At 40.3% G+C, this 24,295-nt stretch overlaps 1 protein-coding gene across 1 annotated transcript; it reads right to left on the minus strand.

Annotated features, from left to right (window-relative positions):
* Positions 1–15,277: 15,277 nt before the first annotated feature.
* On the minus strand, positions 15,278–15,592 carry LOC112199140 (putative lipid-transfer protein DIR1). The gene has a single exon (XM_024340191.1). The coding sequence runs from the start codon at positions 15,590–15,592 to the stop codon at positions 15,278–15,280; it is 315 nt and encodes a 104-aa protein (XP_024195959.1).
* Between the last annotated feature and the right edge of the window lie 8,703 nt (positions 15,593–24,295).

Here is a 24,295-nt window from a genome sequence, read left to right on the forward strand (position 1 = left end):
GTTTGATGTTGAAATTAATGAGAAAAAGGAAAGTGATAACGTGGAAGCGGATCACTTGAGTCACCTTGAACATGATGAGGACGCCATATGCCTTGCGGAGACTTTTTCGGATGAAGAACTCTTCGGAATAAAGATAAGTGAGCCTTGGCATGCCGACATAGTAAATTAATTACTTAGTAACCAAAAAAATACCAAACACTTTGTCAGAGTTCTATGCATGCAAAACTTAAAAAGAATGCTAGGCAATATGTTTGGGATGATCCATATCTTTGGAAATTTTGTGCAGATCGTTTAATAATTAGACGTTGTCTGCATGAATCTGAATTTAATCATATATTAACATTTTGCCATTATGAAAATTGTGGGGGTCATTTTGGTTCTAAGAAAACTGCTTTTAAGGTGTTGGAATCTGGTTTTTATTGACCTAGTTTATTTAAAGATGCATAGCTTTTTGTAGGACTTGTGATAGATGCCAAAGAACCTAAAATACAGGACCTAAAAATCAAATGCCTTTAACTAATGTTTTAATTGTTGAAATTGTTTATGTTTGGGATGTAGATTTTATGGGGCACCCTTTTCCTTCATCTTAAGGTTTTTATATTCTTCTTACTGTGGATTATGTGTCAAAACGGGTGGAAGCAGCAAAAGTCAACCATACTAATGATTCTCAAGTTGTTGTATATTTTCTTCGATCTAATATTTTTTCTAGGTTTGGAATGCCTTGAGCGATTATAAGTGATGGAGGATCAGTAATATAATGGGACACATAAGGTGTCAACGCCTTACCACCCACAAACTAATGGACAAGCTGAAGTTTCAAATTGTGAAATCAAAAGATTTTGGAGAAAGTTGTTAGCCCAAATCGCATGGATTGGAGTCAAATGCTTGATGATTCCTTATGGGCCTATAAGACTGCGTAAAAGACGCCAATAGGTATGCCCCATTTCAGACTTGTGTACGCAAAGCTTGCCATATGCCTGTGGAGCTGGAGCACAAAGCTTGGTGGGCCATAAAGAGCTTTAATATGGACTTAAATGATGCAGGAATTCATGGAAAGCTTCAAGTGAATGAGTTGGAAGAAATTCATAATGATGCTTACGAGAACTCAAGAATTTACCAAAAAAAAAAAACAAAGGCTTTTCATGACAAGATGATTCGTGGAAAAATACTTGCAGAGGCACAAGTTCGCTCACTCTACAAGTTCAGTTCGATGAGCTTTGGTATCTACCTAGTAAACCCATAGCATAGACAATGTCTGGCCATCTACACGTCTGGGCATACATCAAGCTTCCAACTGCAGAAGCATATGGAATGCCCTTCATTTGTTTTTTTTTTCTATATCACGGATCGTGCCTCAATTTGGTGGGAACAAGCGGTCAATCAAGTCTGTTTCTCAGTCAGCAACTGGTCACAAAGCAAGAGCATAAAGTTATGGATGAACGCCAAAAAGTTTTATTATTTCACTCTCGTCTTAAACACTTCCCTGGTAAGCTTCGTTCTCGTTGGGTTGGTCCTTTCACTATTACTCATGTTTTTCCTCATGGTGCTGTACAAATTCGAAGTGAGGCCACGAGTTCAAAGTGAATGGCCATCGCTTGAAGTCATATTATGAGGCATTTAAGGAAAGCAGCGTGGAGGTGGAGTACCTCCATGGTGCGCCATCTCCCAATGGATTGAAAAAAAAAAAAAACTCTGTTTGGCTGAATGATGTTAAATTCAAGCACTGTTGGGGAGGCAACCCAATTCAACCGTAGCTGTGGAGGAGATCACCAAAGCAAATTTGATTTCTTAATCCCTTACTCGTTTTAATTTTGAAATTTATGCTCCATATATTTGTTTTAGGTTTTTATTTCTTTCGAAATCACTTTACCTATGCTTTAAAAAAAAATTTGGAACCCAGTCAAGTTGGGAGGTTCAGCCCCTAGCGTAGATGAGCCAGAAGATTAGAGCACACCCCTTTAAAGCTTCCAGACTCATCTCAAAACACCACTCCAATACCCACCACAGTCCGACTCACTACGGAACGGTCTGTGAATGTTTAATTTAAGCCTATGCTTTTATTTTTGCCTTGCATGCTTTTAAATTGATTTACATTGAGGACAAAGTAGAAATTAAGTGTGGGGGAAGAGATTTAGGAATTTTAGTTTGAGTTTAAATTGTTTGTTAAAAAAAAAAAGAAGAAAAAAATTAAAAAAAATTTGTTAGTCTTTTAGGTTTTTAGTTTCTTTTTAGAGTCAAAATTGTTTTGGGTGAAAACTAGCTTGGTCTTTCACTAGGCTTATCTTAGTAAAGCTTATTGCATTACACGGCCTACATTCAAAATCCAAAGCATTATAACAAGAATTGCTCCCTTCCAGCACATCCAATAAAATTATTTGTGTTGAAGGTAATGGCAAGCCATCATGAGTTTTTCTAGAGAGAGAGAGACTCCCCCTTCTCTCTAACATTTCTTACCCCCTCCCCTTCCAACCCTGGAGTACCTTTTCACTACCTTAGAACCTTCTCCCCACACATCAATCACCATTACTGATTTCATCCTCCCTATTCCTTCACTGTCCAAATGATTTGGCCCACCTGACTATAATGTCTCCCATTCTCAGTTTCCACCATCGCTTTGCTCTACCCTTTACCCAATGGTAGCTAGCTTTTCGTCTCTCCAATTTTTGGAGGTTTCTCTTTCTCTACCCACACATGGTAGCTTTTCCCTATATATACCTCCTTTGAGGTAACAGAGTTGTTCCCTGTCTCCCAGATCTGGCCCATAATGCCCTCCCACGACCATCTGGCCTCCAAATTGGAGAACACTTGCTGCCTAGACGATGTTGAACAAGAGGTGTCTTTACTTGGAGCAATAATTGCTGATGTGGTTCCAAATATTGGTGGCATCAAGGGCTCCCTCAGAAGCTCCTGGAAGGATATAAGAGTCTTCAAAATTGCCCACCTGCACCACAACCTCTTCTCCATCAAAACATCTCCAGAGGGTGCCAAAATCTTGCTAGACGGAGGTCCATGGCACGTCGACAACATGAGGTTCAATGTGGTTAGATGGCTACCCAACCTTACCATAAATGATGTTCACTTTCATAAAGTTTGGTATTGGGTACAAATCTCGGGTCTTACCTATGAGAAAATGAACCCCAAGAATGCTATGCTGATTGGATCAGAAATTGGAACCGTGTTAGAACTTGAGGATGCAGAGAAGGTTGACGCAACCCTAAGGGGCTACCTCAGAGTTAAGGTTTTGTTGGATGCTAGAAACCCTCTACCCACTAGCTTTTGGCTTCCTCTCAATGAGTATACCAAAACCAGAGTAGACTACACATATGAGGGGATCTGCGATTTTTGCTACAAATGTGGTCGTCTGGGGCACCACATGGATGTTTGCAAGAATTTCAGGACCGTCAACCCGGATGAAGGCTAACCAGAAAACATCTGGTATGGTCCTTGGATGAAGAGGAAGACATTCACTATCAAGCAGCAATCTTGGCTCGATCGTCTTGCAAGGGTTAAACGGAGGAAACCCAAAACAAGGAGGTTCAAGGAGCTTGGTCTCAGTTCCCCATACAAACCTTAGACTGGTACAAGTAGTAGCTCACAAAACCAGAGGGCAGAAACAACGTTAGCTGATTGCGATGTGACGGTACCCTTGTTCACCGAACCAGATGATGTTGACTGCTCGACCAATTCAAATAATATGGTCGCTCCCGTGAGGGTTCAAAATCCTAGCCTTACTCCTTGTCTTGGCATGCATGATATCAGGAAAATAGAGCCAAGAATCAACCCCTTCCCCATCCCTCATTGGATGAAGGTAGCGGTCACTACAACAAAGACACATGTGGAGTGGACAAAAAAAGTGGAACAACTCAACCCCACTTACTCACCAAGTCCTACTAGTCAAATCCTGGGCCCAAGAGCTGCATCCACCAGGCCCAAGCCCCTAAGCCTCCCTCCTATTTCAGGCCCAAATTGCAACCCCTCAGCTGTGGAAGACGTTGGTCTTGAGGTAGTAGTAGGCCGTCCCTTTAACCCCAATCTGCCTCGCTCTCCTAGTAAGGGCAAAGAACCTATCGAAACCACTTTATGCCCTTCCAACCACTCCACCCACTACTCCGATTCACACAATGATTCCTTATCCTACAAACCCACCCCATGCCCACTCAAATTCACCTCTTTAGCCCCAATTCCCAAGCCAGCCAAAAGATCCTCTTCCCATGTGAACTCTGACGCAACCCCCCAGACATTTCAAAACAAGGCTTATCTCTTCCCAGGAGGAGCTTTTAGATTCCGGGGAAAACTCTGACCCATTTATTCCAATTCCAGCCCCTTTTACTCCTGTTCAGATAAGGGGGAGAGGGCGAACCCGAGGCAGAGGCCGCAACCATAGAGGTGGTAGAGTGGGATTTGGCTCCCCTAGAATCAGAAGAGGTCTCCATGAAGTTCAAAGTGACCCAGAAGGGAGAAAAGCTCGAAGCTTTCCAAGTACTAGCTTAAACTTGGGAGAATTCCAGGAGATCAGAGTGGAAATTTTAGATGATTCTGCTGAAGCTGGCGATCTTGATGTATGCACTCAACTCAATGATCTAGAGGGACAATCTCCACTCCAGGGCAGTGGTGGCTAGCCAACAGCCACACGGAGACAATGAGTCAAATCCTTTCTTGGAACTGTTGAGGTCTGGGACGAGCCTTGACAGTCCAAAAACTTGGGGAGCTCATTCGCTCCCAGTCTCCCTCCGTGGTATTCTTGTGTGAGACAAAGCAATCTTGCTTCAGAGTTAACAATCTGAGACAACAGCTAAAGTTCAATAAAGGAATCACCTTTAAGCCATCTCTCATATCTTCTGGAGGTTTGGCTCTTTGGTGGGGTCTCGAGGTGAAGGTGGAGGTAATATCCACAGGTAAAGACCTTATTGATACTATGATCAATTTCTCAAATCTCAATGCCTCTATCAGATTCACCTTTTTCTATGGTCCTCCTTATCTTGAAGAAAAAGCCCAATTCTGGTCTTCCTTAAACCATATCTCCAGTTCTCATGAGGGCCCTTGGATTTGTGTGGGAGACTTCAATGAACTAGTCTCAAATGATGAAAAGGAGGGTGGAATTCCTTGGCACTGGAACAGAATCAGATACTTGAAAATTTTCATGGATAGGCATGGGTTATTCGATCTAAGTTTCACGGGTCCGAAATTTACTTGGGAGAATTGCATAGAGGAGGCTGAGTAGATTATTAGGGAAAGGTTGGATAGGGCCATTGGAAATGCGGACTGGCTTTGCTCCTGGCCAGATTCGTTTGTTCACCATGAGCCAAGGGTAGGCTCAGATCATTGTCCTCTTGTCATCTACACCCACCCTCGGTTACCCAAAGGCCCTAAACCCTTCAGATTTAAGGCTAGTTGGGCGGAGACCCTGAATGTGAAGAGATTGTCACCAGGTCTTGGAAGTCCGGTAGAAACTCTAATCCGATTGTGCTCTGGGACTCAAACCTGTCCTCCTGTAGGAAGAATCTGATCAAATGGAGTAGAAAGAAGTACCCAAATAACAAGTCCGTTATTGAAGCCCTAAATCGAGAGCTTAGCGGCATTCAAAATGGGCCTATTTTATCTAACTTAAGAGGAAGGGTGAATGAGATCATCAGAGACTTGGGAGAAGCTTGGAAGCTGGAACAGTCCTTTTGGAAACAGAGATCTAGAGTCAACTGGTTACTGAATGGTGATAGAAATACCAAATTTTTTCATCTTACCACCATTCAAAGAAGACAACGAAACCGGATAAGTAGCCTCTGCCTTGGTAACGACGTCTGGATCAGTGGTGAATCGTAGATCAAAGAGGAATTTGGCACTTTCTTTGGAAAGCTCTACACTTCCTCAGGCCCTAGAAGCTGGGGCTCTACCCTGGATAATGTCCATGCTAGCGTGTCTCCGGAACAAAATCATAGCCTCATGAAGCCCTTTTCTCTGGAGGAAATTCACAAGGCTACTAAACAACTAGGCACCTTCAAGGCCCCAGGACATGATGGTTTCCCCGGCCTTTTCTACAGCCAGTATTGGGCCATTGTTCATGAAAACATCAACAATGTAGTTTCTTGCTTCTACAACGGGGAGGCCTCGGTGACCAATTTAAACAGGACTAATATTGTCCTAATTTCGAAGGTTCCTCCCCAGAATCTCTCAACCAATTCCGGCCCATCAGTTTGTGCAACAACTCGGGCAAGATCTTAGCAAAACTTCTTGCCAACAGAGTGAAACCTATCCTACCACAAATCATCTCTAAGCATCAAAATGCGTTTGTTCCGGGAAGACAAATTCAGGACAACCTCATTTTAGCTCATGAAGCCTATCATTATCTAAAGTTGAAAAACTCGAAATCGGATCATGAGCTTGCTCTAAAGCTAGATATGAATAAGGCCTATGATAGGGTAGAATGGGATTTCTTGGAGGCTGCGCTTCTGAAGTTTGGCTTTAACATTGGCTGGGTCAATTTGATTATGAAATTGGTAACCTCGGTCTCTTTCTCGATCACTATCAATTGAAAGCAAGGACAATACTTCAACCCTTCTAGAGGTCTAAGACAAGGGGACCCTCTATCCCCTATCTCTTTTTGATTGTGGGAGAAGTGCTCTGAAGAAATATATCTGCAGCCATCTTGAACAAGCAGCTTCATTGCCTGAAACTGAGTGCGAAGTGCCCTGGCTTATCCCATCTTCTTTTCGCAAATGATGCGTTATTTTTCTTGAAGGCTACAGTGTCAAACTGCTGAATTCTCAGTACAATCCCCAACGAGTACTGTCTAGCTTCGGGCCAATCAATCAATTTTAACAAGTCTTCCCTCTTCTTCTCAGCCAACACCCCACAGGTGGTCTAAGACGATATTGCAAATGCTCTCAGTGTCCCAATCTCTGAGGAACCATGGGTTTATCTTGGACTTCCTACTCACTGGGGTAACTCCAAGAGAGAGGCTTTAGCTTACATTTGGGAACGAATCAAACAGAAACTGGATGGCTGGAAGGCTAATGTTCTCTTTCAAGTCGGAAGAGAAACTCTAATCAAGGTTGTTGGTATGGAGGTGCCAGCCTACCCCATGTCGATTTTCTTGATGCTGGTTACTCTATGCAAAGCTATCAATTCCGATATAGCAAAATTTTGGTGGGGTTTTTCGGATGCACACTAAAAATCCACTGGAGGGCTTGGGATCATCTCTGCAAGAGCAAAGCTGAGGGAGGTATTGGGTTTAAAGACCTGCAGACTTATAATAAGGCCCTTTTAGCAAAACAGTGTTGGAGACTCATCAACAACCCCAAGTCATTGTGGGGAAGAATTTTAAAAGCCAGGTACTTCAACAACTCGTCCTTCCTCAACACTAAGAAAGGTTCTAGACCCTCTTGGGTTTGGAACAGTCTCCTTGCAGGGAGAGATGTTATTGCTGATAATGCACTATGGCAAGTAAAGAATGGAAAGAGTATAGATGTGCGGAAGGACAGATGGGTCCTGAACCAAAATGGTGGTTTAATTATCCCTACGGACACTTCAAATAGGTTCACCCCCCTTCTAGTCTCAGAGGTTATTGATGAGGACAGAAAGTGGAATATTTCTCACCTAGAGCCTTTCCTGGAGCAAGGTGACATAGTGGCAATTAAGGCCATCCCCATTGGTGATGCTCATGAGGATGACAGACTTGTTTGGCCTCACAATAAGGAGGGGCCTACTCTCCTAAAAGTGGCTACAAAAAGTTGAGTTCCAAACCTAAAGAGCCCCCTAGCTATAAGCCCTCATCTTCTCATCTCATAAACCACAAGATATGGAAACTAGTCTGGCACCCAAGAAACTTGCCAAAGATCTCTAATTTCCTATGGAGATCCATGTTTAACGCTCTTCCAAGGGGCTGGAACCTTTTCAAAAGAAAGATTTTACCCACCCCCTATGTTCTATTTGTGGAGAGTACCCAGAGGATACCGAGCATTGCCTGCTCCTCTGCCCCTGGACGTCAGCAGTTTGGTTTGGTTGCTCGCTTGGCTATGCCCCTGACAAGAAGAAGATTAGCTCTTTGGAAGATTGGCTTCTTGAAATCCATAAGAAAGGTGATTTTCTTTCCAATAGCCAAGTTGACTTTTTCCAACTTATTTGCTTTCACCTTTGGGAGATCTGGAAACACAGATGTGAAGTGGTTATGAAGCATGAGAAACCAAACCCACTTGCTGTCATTGTTAAAATTAATAGAAGCTACATGGAGTGGTTTGAAATCCATGAACCGGTCCCTACCACAAGCATGGAAAGCCACATCCCTAATCAAAGACATCAGTGGTATCCCCCAACCCCCCCTTTTTCTAAAGTCAATGTTGATGGCGCCTGGGATGAAAATAGTCATAAAAGTGGGATGGGGGTTATTATCAGGAACCACAGAGGATTCTCGATAGCCGGAGCTAGTTTGCACAGTAGCCACAACTCGGCTATTGAAGTAGAAGTAGATGCAGTGGTCAAGGTGTTAGTGTAAGTCATCGTTCCCTATTAGGAATAGTCTACAAGGGAATATATTGTTGTAACTACTTACTTTGTATATGTTGTGTAGTACAGTAGTACACAATAGTTGTAGTACGATTGTAGTCTGTTTATATACACCACAGAATGGATGTAATAATATATCAGAAAATTCACCCTCAACCTTGTTCTATTTGACTTGGTATCAGAGCAAAGATCCAAAGGACTTTGTCTCTTTTTCTTCTTCTTTAGTCTTCTCTCAATACGAGGAAGACAATTGACTTAGAACCCTCTGTGGGTTAGACGACGTCATTCTCCAACTGTTGGCAGACATCTCCATTCTTCACGGTCAACTTCCTCATCTCACAGCTACGATTGGCTTTGCCTTCAGCCCAAGGCCGCCACTGCTCCTCTAGTCCAGACGGCCTCGTCCTCAGCCTAAGACCGTCGTCGCTCCTTTTGTCCAGTCAGCTTCGTCTTCAGCCCAAGACCGCCGCCGCTCCTCTCGTTAATCCAGATCGGGCTCTCTTGATCCAGCCTGGAGTCGTTCTTGATCCAGCCCGGCGTCGTTCTTGCTCACTCAGGAGGATTCCAGATCGATCGCACCTGCCCAGACCACGATCCTTGCCCAAACTCTGGCGATTCCAGATCGATCTCTTCACTCGGTCAACTCGGTCAGTGAGTCAACTCGTCTCAACTCGGTCAGTGAGTCAACTCGTCTCAACTCCGTCAACCCATTCAACTTAGTCAAACAGTTCCAAAAAAAAAAAAACTGTTACTATTCTTATTTCCGCTGCGTACTTTGGGATTTGTGTATTTTTCTATTGTATTATTGCAATGGGTGGTGATGACAGTGAAGATTAGAGTTCTAAGACCAATGAGGTCCAAAGGGTTGAAGTCTCTGTCAAGAGCTCAGAAGGTGGTTCTTTTGGGGGTACCAAACTCACTGGTACCAATTTCCGAACATGGAAGAAGATTATGTCTGTTTATCTCAGTGGGATACACAAAATGGGGCATGTGACTGGAACAATCAAGGCTCCTAGTGAAGATGATAAGGAGGCCTATGCTAAGTGGAAAGATGATGATGGGTTTGTAATGTCGATTCTATTTCGAGCCATGACTGATGATGTGCTACAGATGGTGGAGGAATGTGAAACTGCTGAGGCGATATGGAAGACATTGGGAGATCTCTATACAAATGAGTCTGATTTTATACAGGTTCATGAATTGATGTGCAAAGCTGCAGGAATGCAACAGAATGAGCAACCAGTGTCAATGTTTTTTACCAAGCTAAAGAATGTATGGGCTGAAATTGATCAGAAGCGTCCTTGCAAGATCAAGAACTAGGAGGATATTACATGGTACCAGAAAGAAAAGGAAATTGAGTGGGTTCATGCATTCTTGCGAGGACTTGATGCCAAACATAACAGTGCCAAAGGAGAATTGCTTAGAATGCCAGATCCTCCAAGCTTGACCACAGCTTTTACATACATTCGTAAGGATGAGTCTTAGCAAGAAAGTCTCAAACAGGCACAAGTTGAAGTATCCAGCCTAGCTATTCAGGCACCAGTACCTTTTCTTCAGTAGCAGAGATCAGTCCCAGTTCATCAGCAAGGACCTCCACCAGGCTTTGCTAATCGTCCTCGTCCTCAGTGTTCTTATTGCACCGATGTTGGGCATATTCGAGAGAATTGCTGGAAACTGAATCCGCACCTCAAACCTAAAAAACAAGGTTATCGTCCTAAGCCAAAAGCAGCTGCTGGTCAATTGGTCCAAGAACCAGATTTCTATGGAGTGGCTGGACAAGATCATCATACAGCAGGTGGGGATACTCCTACAGCCTCTATAGCTGGTCGGGGTAAGATTGGTATGGCTTTAAAGGTTTCTAACTTTGTTGGTTCTGATACATGGATTATTAATTCTGGTGCTTCCGAGCATATGACTTATGACAAATCGTATTTTATTGAATTGTCTTCCCCACCTGTACCTACATACGCTAGAACGAGCATAATTAGCTATAATGAGCCACGCTCATTGTACCGCCGGAGATACCGAATCTCACCAAGGGGATGACCTGCGAAGTCACGGCCAGGCGGGCTACCGCTCGAGCCCCGGACCGCCCCTAGATCACCGCTGACGCGCCGCCACGCGCCGCGTCAAGATAGCATCAGAAGCCCCTGACGCTGGGAATCGAAGCACAGCAGTCCCACATCGGAAACAAGAAGAAGATCAACCCCTTCCTCGCCTATAAAAGGTCATCTCCTCTCTCCTCATTAATTATGCAATTACTACTCATTTATTGTTATGCTGCGCATACAGTGACTGACTTAGGCATCGGAGAAGTGAAGACCGCCCAACGCGGTCTCCCTCTGACGCCCTGTCTATCATGTTGCAGCAATAGGAATCACCTAATCCTGGGAGTAGCGGTCCGCCCACCGGACCCGCGTTAAATAAGGAATCGGCTACCGCCGGACTTGAGCATTAACACCACCAGTGTCTTATGTAACTAATGCCAATGGTGAGGCTTTTCCTGTGTTAGGGTCAGGGTCAGTGCATATTACTCCCACTTTAGAACTTCATATTGTGTTATATGTGCCTGACTTATCTCATCACTTGATATCTGTTCCACAGTTGAACACTGAGTCTAAATGCTCTGTAACCTTTTATCCTATGCATGTGATTTTTCAAGATCTTCTCACCAGGGAGATAGTCGGTCGGGGGTATCTGAGGGGCAGGTTGTTCCATCTGGATCAGACATACGCAGGAGAGAAACCAGGAGCACAGTCCCAAGCCGCTTTGACTTCGAATTCTGATAAGTTAAGTGAAATTTGGTTGTGGCATCGCCGGTTAGGGCATCCATCTTTTAGTCTTATGAAAAAAACCATGCCTACTCTGTTTATTGGTGTGGATGAGTTTGTTTTACATTGTGAAACATGTGTTTTGGCCAAGAGTCATCGTGCTACTTATTCTCCTAGTGTTTCTAATAAAAGTGTTATTCCTTTTCAGTTGATTCATTCTGATGTTTGGGGACCTTCTAGAGAGCCCACTGTATCAGGTATGAGATACTTTGTGTTGTTTATTGATGATTGTAAGAGATTGTCATGGGTTGCCCTTCTTAAAACCAAAGATGAAGTCTTCCCTGCTTTTCAAACATTTCGTAATCTTGTTCAAACACAATATCATAGCACCATTAAAGTCCTTCGTTCTGACAATGGGGGGAGTATGTTAACCATGTGTTCCAAGAGTTTTTTACAACCCATGGGATTGTTCACCAAACCACGTGTCTGCAAACACCAGAACAGAATGGGGTGTCCGAAAGGAAAAACCGTCATTTACTTGATATGGCTCGTGCCTTTCTTTTTAGTGCTCATATGCCTAAGTATCTTTGGGGCGATGCTATACATGCTTCCTCTCATCTTATCAATCGTCTTCCATATAGTGTCCTTCAGGGAAAAATTCCATTTGAGGTTCTCGCCTCTCATGTCTCTTTACCCTCATTTCATAATCTTCCAGCTCGTGTTTTTGGGTGTGTTGCTTTTGTCCATGTACCAAAAAACCAGAGGTCTAAGTTGGATGCCCGGGCCATTAAGTGTGTGTTTGTTGGCTACAGAGGCTATCAGAAGGGGTACAAGTGTTGTCATCCACCAACCAGAAAGTATTATGTCACTATGGATGTTACTTTCTTTGAAGACATGAGTTATTTTTCCTCTTCAGATACAACTCTTCAGGGGGAGACTTCATATTTTGAAGAGCTATATCATGGAGAAGGGGAGGAATCAGAAGGAGAAGCACCAGTCACACAGCCATGAGGTATTTTGACGGATCCGGTTGAGACTATTAGCACGCCGCCTCCAGCAGTAGAAACTCCACACATCCAAGCACCAGTTAACCTCACTCAGAATGAGGTTGAAGACACATTTGCCCCTCCTGCCATCGCTTCTACCCCTGACCCACAACTTCCTGGTACTGAAGATCACCCATTTGAGGTATGTCCATCCACTGATACTAGTAGTAGTGAGTCTAATGTTGAGCAATATGTGTTACCACATAGGACCACTCGAGGTCAATCAGCCAAAAGATATGAACCTACTCTTACTGCCAAATCAAAATACCCAGTAGCCAACTATATGTCCACTAGGAGGTTGTCTAAGTCATATGAATCATTTGTGAATCAAATATCTGCTGTATCAGTACCTAACAAAGTGCATGATGCATAGGGGGATCCAAAGTGGAGGAAAGTAATGGATGAAGAGATGGAGGCGTTGCAGAAGAACAATACTTGGCAACTTGTGCCTCCACCACAAGGCAAGAAGGTTGTAGGTTGTCGTTGGGTGTTTACCGTGAAGCATAATGCAGATGGATCAGTGAATCGGTACAAAGCACGCCTTGTAGCAAAGGGATTTACTCAGACGTATGGTATAGACTATGATGAAACTTTTGCTCCTGTTGCCAAGATGAATACTATTCGGGTTCTGCTCTCCTTCGCTGCTAGTTTAAATTGGCCACTCCAACAGTTTGATGTCAAGAATGCATTTCTTCATGGAGAGTTAGCCGATGAAGTGTACATGAGCCTTCCACCGGGGTATGTAGTTGCTTCTCCTGGTGATTTTGTATGCAAATTGAGAAAATCTCTATATGGTCTTAAACAGTCACCTCGTGCTTGGTTTGGAAGATTTTCACAATTCATGCGGAAGGTTGGTTACAGACAGAGCAACTCAGACCATACCTTGTTCCTCAAGCATCAACAAGGGAAGGAAACAGCTCTAATTATTTATGTGGATGATATGGTAATCACTGGTAATGATACTGTTGAAATGGATAGACTACAGAGACAGCTAGCTTCTGAGTTTGAGATGAAGGACTTGGGTGAGCTTAAGTACTTCTTAGGAATTGAGGTAGCCAGGGGGAGAGAAGGAATCTATCTGTGCCAAAGGAAGTATGTGCTTGACTTGCTGACAGAGACAGGTTTGTTGGATTGCAGACCTATTGATACTCCTATTGAGCAGAATCATTGTTTAGCTGAGTATCCAGATCAGGTACCTACTGATCGAGCTCGCTATCAGAGGTTAGTTGGACGCTTGATTTATTTGGCTCATACTAGACTAGATGTTGCATATGCAGTGAGTGTGGTGAGTCAGTTCATGCATAATCTGAGTGAGAGTCACATGGATGCTGTCATGCGTCTGAAGTACTTGAAGTCAGCTCCAGGAAGGGGAGTATTGTTTTCTAAGCACAACAACATTCTTGAGGTTTGTGGATTCACAGATGCAGATTGGGCTGGAAATATCATAGACAGGAGGTCGACATCAGGTTACTTTACTTTTGTGGGAGGTAATTTGGTTACATGGAAGAGTAAGAAACAGAAAGTTGTGGCACGTTCTAGTGCTAAGGCCGAGTATAGAGGTATGGCTCACGGAGTGTGTGAATTGTTGTGGTTGAGAAATCTGTTACATGATCTAGGTTTCAAACTCAAAAATACCATGCAGTTGTATTGTGACAACAAGGCAGCTATTGACATATCACAGAATCCAGTACAGCATGATCGTACTAAGCATGTGGAGGTTGATCGTCACTTTATAAAGGAGAAGCTAGATGCCAAAATTATTTGCTTTCCTTTTGTTCCAACTGAAGAGCAACTTGCAGATGTACTTACCAAGGAGAAGGCAACTATTGACATATCACAGAATCCAGTACAGCATGATCGTACTAAGCATGTGGAGGTTGATCGTCACTTTATAAAGGAGAAGCTAGATGCCAAAATTATTTGCTTTCCTTTTGTTCCAACTGAAGAGCAACTTGCAGATGTACTTACCAAAGGAGTTTCTAGGAAGGCGTTTTATGACTCACTAAGCAAGTTGGGCATGGTTGATGTATATGCGCCAACTTGAGGGGGAGTGTTAGTGTGAGTCATCGTTCCCTATTAGGAATAGTCTACAAGGGAATATATTGTTGGAACTACTTACCTTGTATATGTTGTGTAGTACAGTAGTACACAATAGTTATAGTACGATTGTAGTCTGTTTATATACACCACAGAATGGGTGAATAATATATCAGAAAATTCACTCTTAACCTTGTTCTATTTGACTCAAGGGACTCCAGTTGGCTGCCCATATGAAGATACAAAACATCATCCTTGAAAGTGATTGTCAAGAAGTTATCCGTGCTCTAGATAATATAGAGTTATGCCCAAACTGGAGAATTTCTCCATTGATTGACAAAGTGAATCACCTAAAGCCTCTGTTCAACGGGATCAAGTGGAATTGGATCCCTCGTGAAGCAAACCGTGTTGCAAACGCAGCGGCGAAGCTTGCTAAGTTGAGGTTGTGCTCCCAGGATTGGGCCAATAGGCCCCCAACCTCTTTGATATCTATATATCTTGAGAAACGATCGATGGTCTACCTGGCCCTCCGTCCTCAACTTGTGATCGGGTCTTTTGAGGCGATGCAGCTCCTTCTTAGTTGCTTTAGTTGGCTGTTGCTTAGTTTATTTAATTGGCTGTTGTATTCTCTTCCTCAATTAGTTTCTGGTTTCCTCTTTCTCTGTATTTCTCTTGCCTTTTGGCGTAATGAAGTTATTTCCAGACCAAAAAAAAAAAAAAATTGGAGGGATACAAGCATTACAACAAAACAAAAAATCAAAGACCAGCAGCAGCAGCTAGAACAACTGAAAAGCAAACATTAAGGAAATTAATTAAGCATTTCACTCCAAGATTAATCCCATCTTAATCATACATACATATAGAGCTTTTATTTAACTTCAGCTAGCTAGCCACATCTGACAGTGTAGCTGTAGATTAAGGGCCTCTCTAGCAATTGGCAGGGTGAGGAAGCTTGCACTTGGCAGGGAGCTGCATGGCAAGGTTAGGGTCAATCCCCAGAGAAGGCAACAGGTTCGAGTTCCTGTAGGAGCAGAGGCACTTCAAGTCGGCGTGCGACAGCACCGAGCAGCAGGTCTTGGTCGGCCTGGAAGGGTTAGGTTTTGTTACGGCCGGCTTGCAGGACATCAAGTTATTCACAGACACATTGCAAATGGTCTGCGCATCGGAGACCTCTACATTAATGCAAGCAACCACCACCAGCACCGCTGCCACGACCAACACCAGCTTCCGAGCAGCTTCCATTTTGATGAATGAACGAGTTCTTTTGGATTGAGCTGTTTGGAGGCTGGAGTTCTGGAGGTGGAGTTTATATAGGCAAAGAAAGAATGGTGGGTGGAGTCCCGTGAGCAACAATGTTATATGAGCCCCATGCTTATTGCTCTGTGGTGTCACGGGTTACCATTCTCTTCTGGTAGTGCACATGATGATGATAAGTTCCAAAACAGTGTCTTGAATAACGTACAAGCAATATCATGCTTTTGACCTACTTGCCTTGTTATCTTCTTCCTTTTCTATCTTCTTCTATTATTGGTTAAGATAAGTTTTTGGACTTTCACTTTCTTATTGGAAAGAATGTTCCCTAACTTTTTGAGCGAGGTGTCTACCATTATTTTCTTGGCACATCCCTAAATCCCGGTCCTTTGAACTGGTTTTGTTGCAGCTTGCTGCTGTGCGGCCTGTGCCTTTCTTTTATGTTTCTAGCATTGTTGTCCTTATTTACGGTTCTTATTGTGTTTCTTAGGCTCTTTGCTCGTTTATAGCTTTCAATGGAAGTATCTTTCAGACCAAAAAAAAAAAAAAAATTAAAAAAGGATTGATAATCTATTGTCAATTACAACACATGCGGGCAAAGGATAATTAAAAAATTTGTGTATATGGACCTCATGCAGTCAAACCCACCGCTATATTCAATGTCGGCGTCTATATGTTCCATCCACAAGCACAAAGCGTGGGTGCATAATTATTTAAATTTTTTTTTCTTTTGATTCAAACTAATTATTTAATATTTATTTGGGTTTTCTTTTATGTAGGTCCCAATTTTACAGAATTTTTATCTTTTCTTTTTTCTCTTCGATCACGTCAAGAGGAACATGGATGGCCACCCTCCACACCTTTAATTGATCAACACCCATATTTTCAGCATCTCAGACTCTTATCTCTTCCTATTCTTATGAAAAAAAAAAATGAAAAAAAAAAGGGAAATTCCCACTCACCTATTTACCAAGGGGGGTAATTCTCACTCACACAAACTTCTTCAAAAATGGAAAAACTGACCTCACGATAAGCTCTTGACAAGTTGAAGGAAAGGGACAAATTTTCTGAAAAGATTTTTGGCCTCATATGTCGTGTATAGCGGCCTTTGTTTTCTATTGCATGTTAATTTGTTGTTTTGTTTAGCTACATGTGTATATTAGTTCTCTGCATGAAGTCTATTGGTATTGTAATGCATGTTGTTTATTAGTGCATGGTAAGCTGTCTACACTTGCATGCTAGTTCCATCTGTCATTAGGTTTGTTTAGAGGCATCACCACCTTAATTACGGTGGATTTTGTACAAAGCTATCTAGAGCTAGTATAAGAAAGCTGACTAGATAGCAAATGGAGTACGCTGAAGAAGAAAAAATCTCAGTGCCAATTCACTACTAGAATTTTCCTCATATACATCGGCCAGAAACCGATGGAAAAAAAAAATTTGTACACATGTGTTAGTGGGTGATGTAAAAGATCGCAAAAAAATAGACATCGGTTAAAAACCGATGTCCCATATAATAATAAACATCGGATTATGTTCCAGAATTGATGTTAAGCTGCTATTATGATCACAAATTGGTGTTTTTAGATATTGTTAAACCTTCATATTAATGCATTTAATGCTTAACGAAATATAGGTCTAATAGCACTAGTATTCATTTTAACATCGTTACTCATTCTAGAAACGATGTGTTATATTCTCTTACACATCGGTGTTTTTGAAGTTTGCCTGCTGTTTATAAGCTTTATGGGTACTTGCCATATATCACACTATTTAAGATTGAATCTACATTCTTTTGTATTACGTGACCGATGTTCATTATTCTATTAAACATCGTTTCCTTTTATGAAGTGATGTCCATTTTTCTATTAAACATCAGTTTTTGAGATTGGCACCGATGTTCATACTTATACTAGACATCGTTTTTAATTTAATAAATCGATGTCCATTGATTTGTTTTACATCGTTTCTTACACAATGTCGATATCCATTGCGTTGTTTTACATCGTTTCTTACTTAATAACTCAATGTCCATTGGGTTTTTTACATCGTTTCTTACTTAATAAGTCGATGTTCATTGGGTTGTGTTACATCATTTCTTACTTAATATTTTGTTATCCACTGGCTAATGGGACATCAATTTTTTCTTTTTGAACTGATGTATTAGTTCTTATATGACTTCATTTTTATAGTTATATATAAACTGATTTGTAACTATTGCTAATGAGAATACATATCGTAAGTAAATACATTTTGATTAATGTTGATGCTCAAAGTACATAACAACATCCCAAGTATTTCTATGCATAACATGTCAAAATAAAACAAAAATTTAAGTCTAAATGGTACATAATACTAGAAACAGAAACGAAAGCAAGCCTCGCCATACTTATATTCCATTTGTTCTTCTGTTTTCACCTGCAAATAAAATGAAATGAACAATTAGCTATAACAAGAAAAACAGAAGGAAAGAAAGGAAAGGAAAAGGGAAAGACAAAAATACATTGAGCTTATAAGACATTCCTATCCTAGCATCCATAACACAATCTGTTGGCAGGCCAATTATTACCTATCCTAGCATTGAGCTTACAAGACATTCCTATCCTAGCATTGGCCTGCCATTGAGCTTACAAGACATTCCTATCCTAGCATCAAGACTTGCATTTGAAAAGAAGTAACATAGTGTGCTAGTGTGCTACTTAAAGGTTGTGCTAAAGAACTGGTACAAAAATTGTTCTAAATAACAGGAACTTAATGTACTACGATTGAACCCGAGACCTTGCATAGTGATATTGCTATTGCCAAAATATAACTCAAGTACATCTCCAGTAATTTAAATGATACAGGAACTCAATCTCGCAGCAAGAATGGTCCCTAAACTGGCCAATACACTAAGGTCATTGACAACAGGTATTAAGAATCCATGACCATAATAAAGGCTTCTACTTTACAGATAGAAACTACCGCAAAATAGAGTCACAAATGCTATGAAGATACAATAGTACAAAATTAAAACTAAAACCCTGCACATATTCCTTGCTCCTTAACTCTTTCTCATTCCTTCCAAGTACCAAAAGAAATCCCAAGAAACAGAAACTCAAACAGCAAACTAGATATTCAACTCACAATCACATAATTCAAAACAAAAACTTTCATCCATCAGAACCCAATTTCTGCAACTCCTAAATATTGATTATAACAACCAGTCGAACATATTGACAAAACATTCACAATATATATAGCAACACAAAATGCACAATGAAGTGAAATTGGGTCACTCGCAGCAAGTAGGTCATTTCGAGTATCCATCTTTCGGGCAGCAGAAGGAAAGCCATGAGGCCTACTCACTTTTTCGTTCACTTGATTGAATCCTTTTTAAAACTAGAAATGACTTGTATATCTTGCATTGTGGAAACTCAAATTTCAAGACCATAGGATTATCATCTTGGTTAAAAAAAGAAGAAGAAGAATTAGTAGAGCATAAGAATTACAATGCTTATGAAATGTTGATTCAAAAATTTTGATCAAAAAAGCTTAACTAGTACTAAGCCTATCATTATCTTATTATTGTTGCTATCTAGCTATTAAGGCACTACTCACTAGCAGTATATGAAAGGAACCTCGAATGCTTACCAAAATGTCTTCCAGACCATTGATAAAGTTGTCAACTCTCCGCTGCAACTAGATTGGGTTGTACTCCGACGACTGAACTATGAAATAAAAGTCAAAAACACCAATATCACCTCCCAGTCACACTGAACAACATATCCCAGCTGCTCCTTCGTCCTATATCCAGAAATACATCAACAATTTTAAGAGTATAAATCTCAATATACATCATCCACCCCCTAAAAGATTACATTATCAAATTCAGGTTTCTACATCATCCACCCCCTAGAAGTAACATAGTGTGCTAGTGTGCTACTTAAAGGTTGTGCTAAAGAACTGGTAAAAAAATAGCAATATCACTATGCAAGACCAATCATGGAACACTAAGTTCCCAAGCAATACTTAATCTTGGCATCTCTATCCTTCAAAGCAAATCTTTGGATGCTTATGCTTATGATAACACTTTTTACAATATAAAGGTGATCAAGAACTTTAGATTAATTACTGGAAGTACCTGGTAAGAAATCATGATTACATTGATATGCACATGCCTAGTAAAGTGGTAAACTACAAGTAATCTATACAGGATGAGTCGGTAGGCTGCCTGGCTCTTCTTTCCCTAGTTTATCTTCCACTTACAACCTAGGCAGCTCTAGAGAAATCATTTTAAGAAACACAGTTTATAGACACTACAAACACAGAAAAAGTGGCCAAACTTTACGGAAAGAAAATTGGTCCGTAAAGTATGAGAAATCAAAACAAGCAAACTAACATAACTGAAAGTCTGAAACTAATAGCCTAACCTGTAGAGTTCAAACATGTACACACAAATATCTAGTACTCCTCCAGGCCTGAAGAAATGGAATTAAAAAAAATGCTTATTCCATATTTGCAAATGGATTGAGTTCTACAGGTGAAGTAAGAGCTCGAGAAAATGAATGAAGAAAAATTGGTAAAAGATCAACCAACATATATCCAACAGTCATTAGACATGTAACTGCTATACTAATTTTCTCATTAGATCTGTTCTATCAACCTTCGATAGATCCAGAGCTGCAGGAACTTCAATGATTTGTCCTTGCCAAAATCAGAACCTAAACAAACAAGCCAATTAACAGAAATTTAGATAATTGATACAATGTATCTGCACTAAAAAATAGAAGCACTACATACAGTTATATAAGGATCGTGGTACAAAACTAATAGTGCTAATCTACTACATACAATAAGAAAATCCACAAGATAGTCATAGTTTAGAGGTTTACATTTTGCTGATATAAAATCATCAAGCAAATTGACACACAGATCCGTAGCCCAGAAGCTCTTACCATTAGGATCAAGTTGAAAAGCTGCTTCAAACATAGGGTCTACTACCCGGTTAATCATTGAAGAATCATTCAGAGAGGTATCAAGTCTAGGTAATAGATAACACCATGTGTTCAAGCAAGACATGAGGACAGATACATCGCAGTTACACAACATGATGCCTATCAGTGGTGTCATGATCAGCCTTACGCTTTTCAAAGATCTAGTGTGTTGGTCTGTGAACGACAGGGCATCAATGGTTTGTCCAGGAGATATTGTGATGTAGGGTCTTGAGATTGGCGCGGTGTAAGCTGCGTCTGCTGCAACCACCGTCAGGTTATGGTTTGCGACTATGAAGTGAGTGCCGTCAACAAAAAAATGATGAGCTAAACATCATCCAGATCCCATAACAAAGTTCTACTGCATGCTACATCTTGTTACTATTTAGTATTTACAAGCTTACCTAATTAATGAGCAGGACGGTTGCCAAGAGCCACATTCTTGGCAATCATGTTCTCCCTCTGCACAACTCCCACCACATAGCAGCATGACAAGATAAGTCCAACGATAATACCAGTTCCAAAAGCCACAAGAACACCTGCATTCAAAGGAAAACTTTCAAAATCACCAATATCTAACTATACCAACACATATTAATAGGGTCAAACTTACCATAGATGATGTTAAACGCCAGGATAGGCATGTGAATAGCACCAGCAATGATCCCGAATACCAGAAGACAAAGCAATATGATCAAGTATGCCAAGCAAAAATGAGAAAGCAAAGCGCTGCAACAAAGAACAGCTTAAGCAAACTCTGCTCACAAACATACTAATTAAAATCAAATAAATACTTGGAATTTCAAATCAACATGAACGTATAGGAGAAATGCAAGCAATCTTTCGAAACAGACAAGATTCAGGATAAGCTAACTTTTGAAACAAAATCAAGAATCTTGTCTTTCGAAACAGACAAGATTTAGGATAAGCAATCTTTCGAAACAGACAAGATTCAGGAATTTCAAATCAACATGAACGTATAGGAGAAATGCAAGCAATCTTTCGAAACAAAATCAAACTGATTCGATTCGAGAGACGAAATGCGATCAGTTACCGGCGCAAGAGTTCGAAAATGCTAGACCGCTTGGCCTGAGAGTTGTCTCTCTTGAAAGGTTGAAAAAATGTGAATACCCAATCTTTCCCAAGCTTCTGTTTGAGAGGATTTGACGGCGGCGGCTGTGGCGGCAACAGACTCTTCAACTTAGTTGCCGGCGAAGGCTTCGAATCCAAGGCCGTATAGTTAGATCTGAAGGTGCAGGCGCTTTTCTCCTTGGAGGCTTGCCGGGGCTAGGTTTGGCGACTGGGGAGGCTCCATTGTGTCCATGAGAAATTGTTGTGTGGCATAGACTTCATCTTCGTCAATCCCAGAGAGAGACGGAGAGGGTTTTAGAGAGAGAGAGAGAGAGAGAGCTTGCCAGCTGAGGCGATGCCGCTGGAGAGATAGTAGCGGGAGTGAGCGGAGGAGAAGGAGGTGGTGGTGGCCGTGAAAAGAGAGCGGAAGAGGAAGGAGGAGTGGGCTAGGGTTTTGAGGAAAAGTCGGAGAGATGGGTCTCCAGTTTTGTTAGAGATAGTGAGTAAGGATGAAAATGGGCTGCTAGAGAGAGTGGGAAAACTGACCAAGTGTGTGGAAACGAAATTTTTGTTCCCCGCGTATTGAAATTTTTAACTTAGTCTTTTTCCGCGTTTTTGAAAATTTTTGTTTCAAAATATAGACATCGGTCAACAATAAAAAGCAATGTTAGTTATATTCATAGAAATCAGTTTTTGAGGAATCGATGTTAATGACATTGTTTTACATCGCGTGTATTTCTCACCGATATAATTGTCGTGATGTCTATGAGCATAATTCTAGTAGTGATTGCTTTCCTTTGTAAACACTTTCAGTATTAATAAAGTCTTTTGTTCATAATATCATCTGTTCATATACTTTCTACTTATTATCTTCCATAAACAACAATCATCAGTACATAGCCTATCATAATCTGTAGCTGTAATATGGAGCAGTAGCTGTTCACGATGATTAACAGTAGTTGTTGCTGACATTTTGTTCATGTTCGTGTAAAGCAGACAAGCATCTAACCGGTGTTTTCTGTTGCAACTCCATAGAAGACTGTACAGTTTGTACTAGCATGATCAAGTAGGTTCATCTTATCTGTTTATTATTTGGTCTTCTTAGTAGATTTCTAGTCCAAAATAGGGAAACACTGAGATAATTATGCCATTATATTGCTAAACTGACGATCATATTATCTTTGAGGAATTTTGTCTTAATTAACATGCATGCCAAGATAACTAATAAAATTTAGTAGATATTTTGGCATACTTTTATTTAGGACAGCCCTCCTGAAATTTGGTATCAGAGCTTTAGTTTAACATTATAATAGTATAATTATATTAGTAAAGTACCTTGATCGAGGACAGAAGTCATAAACACAACTAGTAAGAAAATAAGAAAAAAATTGAACCTGTGATTAAGATCCAGTACAGTCCAACCCTATATTGGGGGGCAATAGACAACTATTAGGGCAATAGACGATTTCGTTATCTTTAAATACGATATGTTTGTTACATATGTTTAAATCTGTTGTAGTTTTATGATTGATTATCTTAATTTAGAGATTACAGAGCATCAAAAATGTAAAATACTCTAGATCAGAATACTTTAGTTTGTTATTTTCCACAGAAAAATAATAAGCATATTTTACATAGTGGAGAACATCTACTAATTAATATTGTATAGACCTTATAATTAGTCAAGCAGAAAATATCAAATTAGAACATAGTAAGCATAATCACAACTTAGACCAAGTATTAGATTATTTTCAGAAAAATTCCCTACAAATAATTAGACAAAATTTAACTTTTATACAATCACAACTAGAAGATAACAATAAAAATATACAAAGGTTTCCTAGTAGAAAAGAAATAAAAGAGCTTGTAGACATCATTGACAGTAAGCCGAAGCAAGTAGAATTGCAGTCGTTAGAAATTGTAGAACAGCTGAAAATAGAAGTACAGAAAATAAAATTAGTACAAAAACAGTTAACATAGCAAGTAGAAAAATTGCATAGTAAAATAGATAGATTATTAGTTTAATGAACGATTCTAGAAATAATAATAATAATTACATCAAAGTATTAAAAGAAGTTAGCTAAGTTGATGAAGAACCAGTAGGATTTTCAGACTTTACAACAAGTGTACCTAGTAATAATATTCCCATAAGGAAAAATAATATTGTTATCCAATTAATAATAAACCTAGCAGAAAAGGTAGATCACACAGAAGAACAAATAGCAGAAATTAATCAACTTTTAAATAACACATCAGCATCATTACTACCATCATTAGTTAATAAAAAAGAAAATTTAACATTAGGCACAAATAATATAAGAAAAAGAAAGAGAAATCCTCTTGATAATAGCAAATGGAACTCTTTAGAAGAAAAGAAAAAGAAATAGTAAGAACCGAAGATATATATCCTAATGAAGAAGCACAAGACTTTCTTAGGAATGGATTTTTAAAATCACAAATAAATAGACATAACTTATATCAATTATGAAGATTTGAAAATAGAAATAGCATTGTCAGTGGCATAAGTCAATATGAAATAAGTTGCATAGATAAATAAGTGATACTAAATTTACTTAGTAATCCAGCAATAGAGCAAATTAGAAAATCAAACTATTCACAAATTCATATAGGAACTATATTAATCAGAACA

This window comes from Rosa chinensis, chromosome 4, assembly GCF_002994745.2.
Source record: "Rosa chinensis cultivar Old Blush chromosome 4, RchiOBHm-V2, whole genome shotgun sequence".
In the NCBI taxonomy this organism is placed as follows: Eukaryota; Viridiplantae; Streptophyta; class Magnoliopsida; order Rosales; family Rosaceae; genus Rosa; species Rosa chinensis.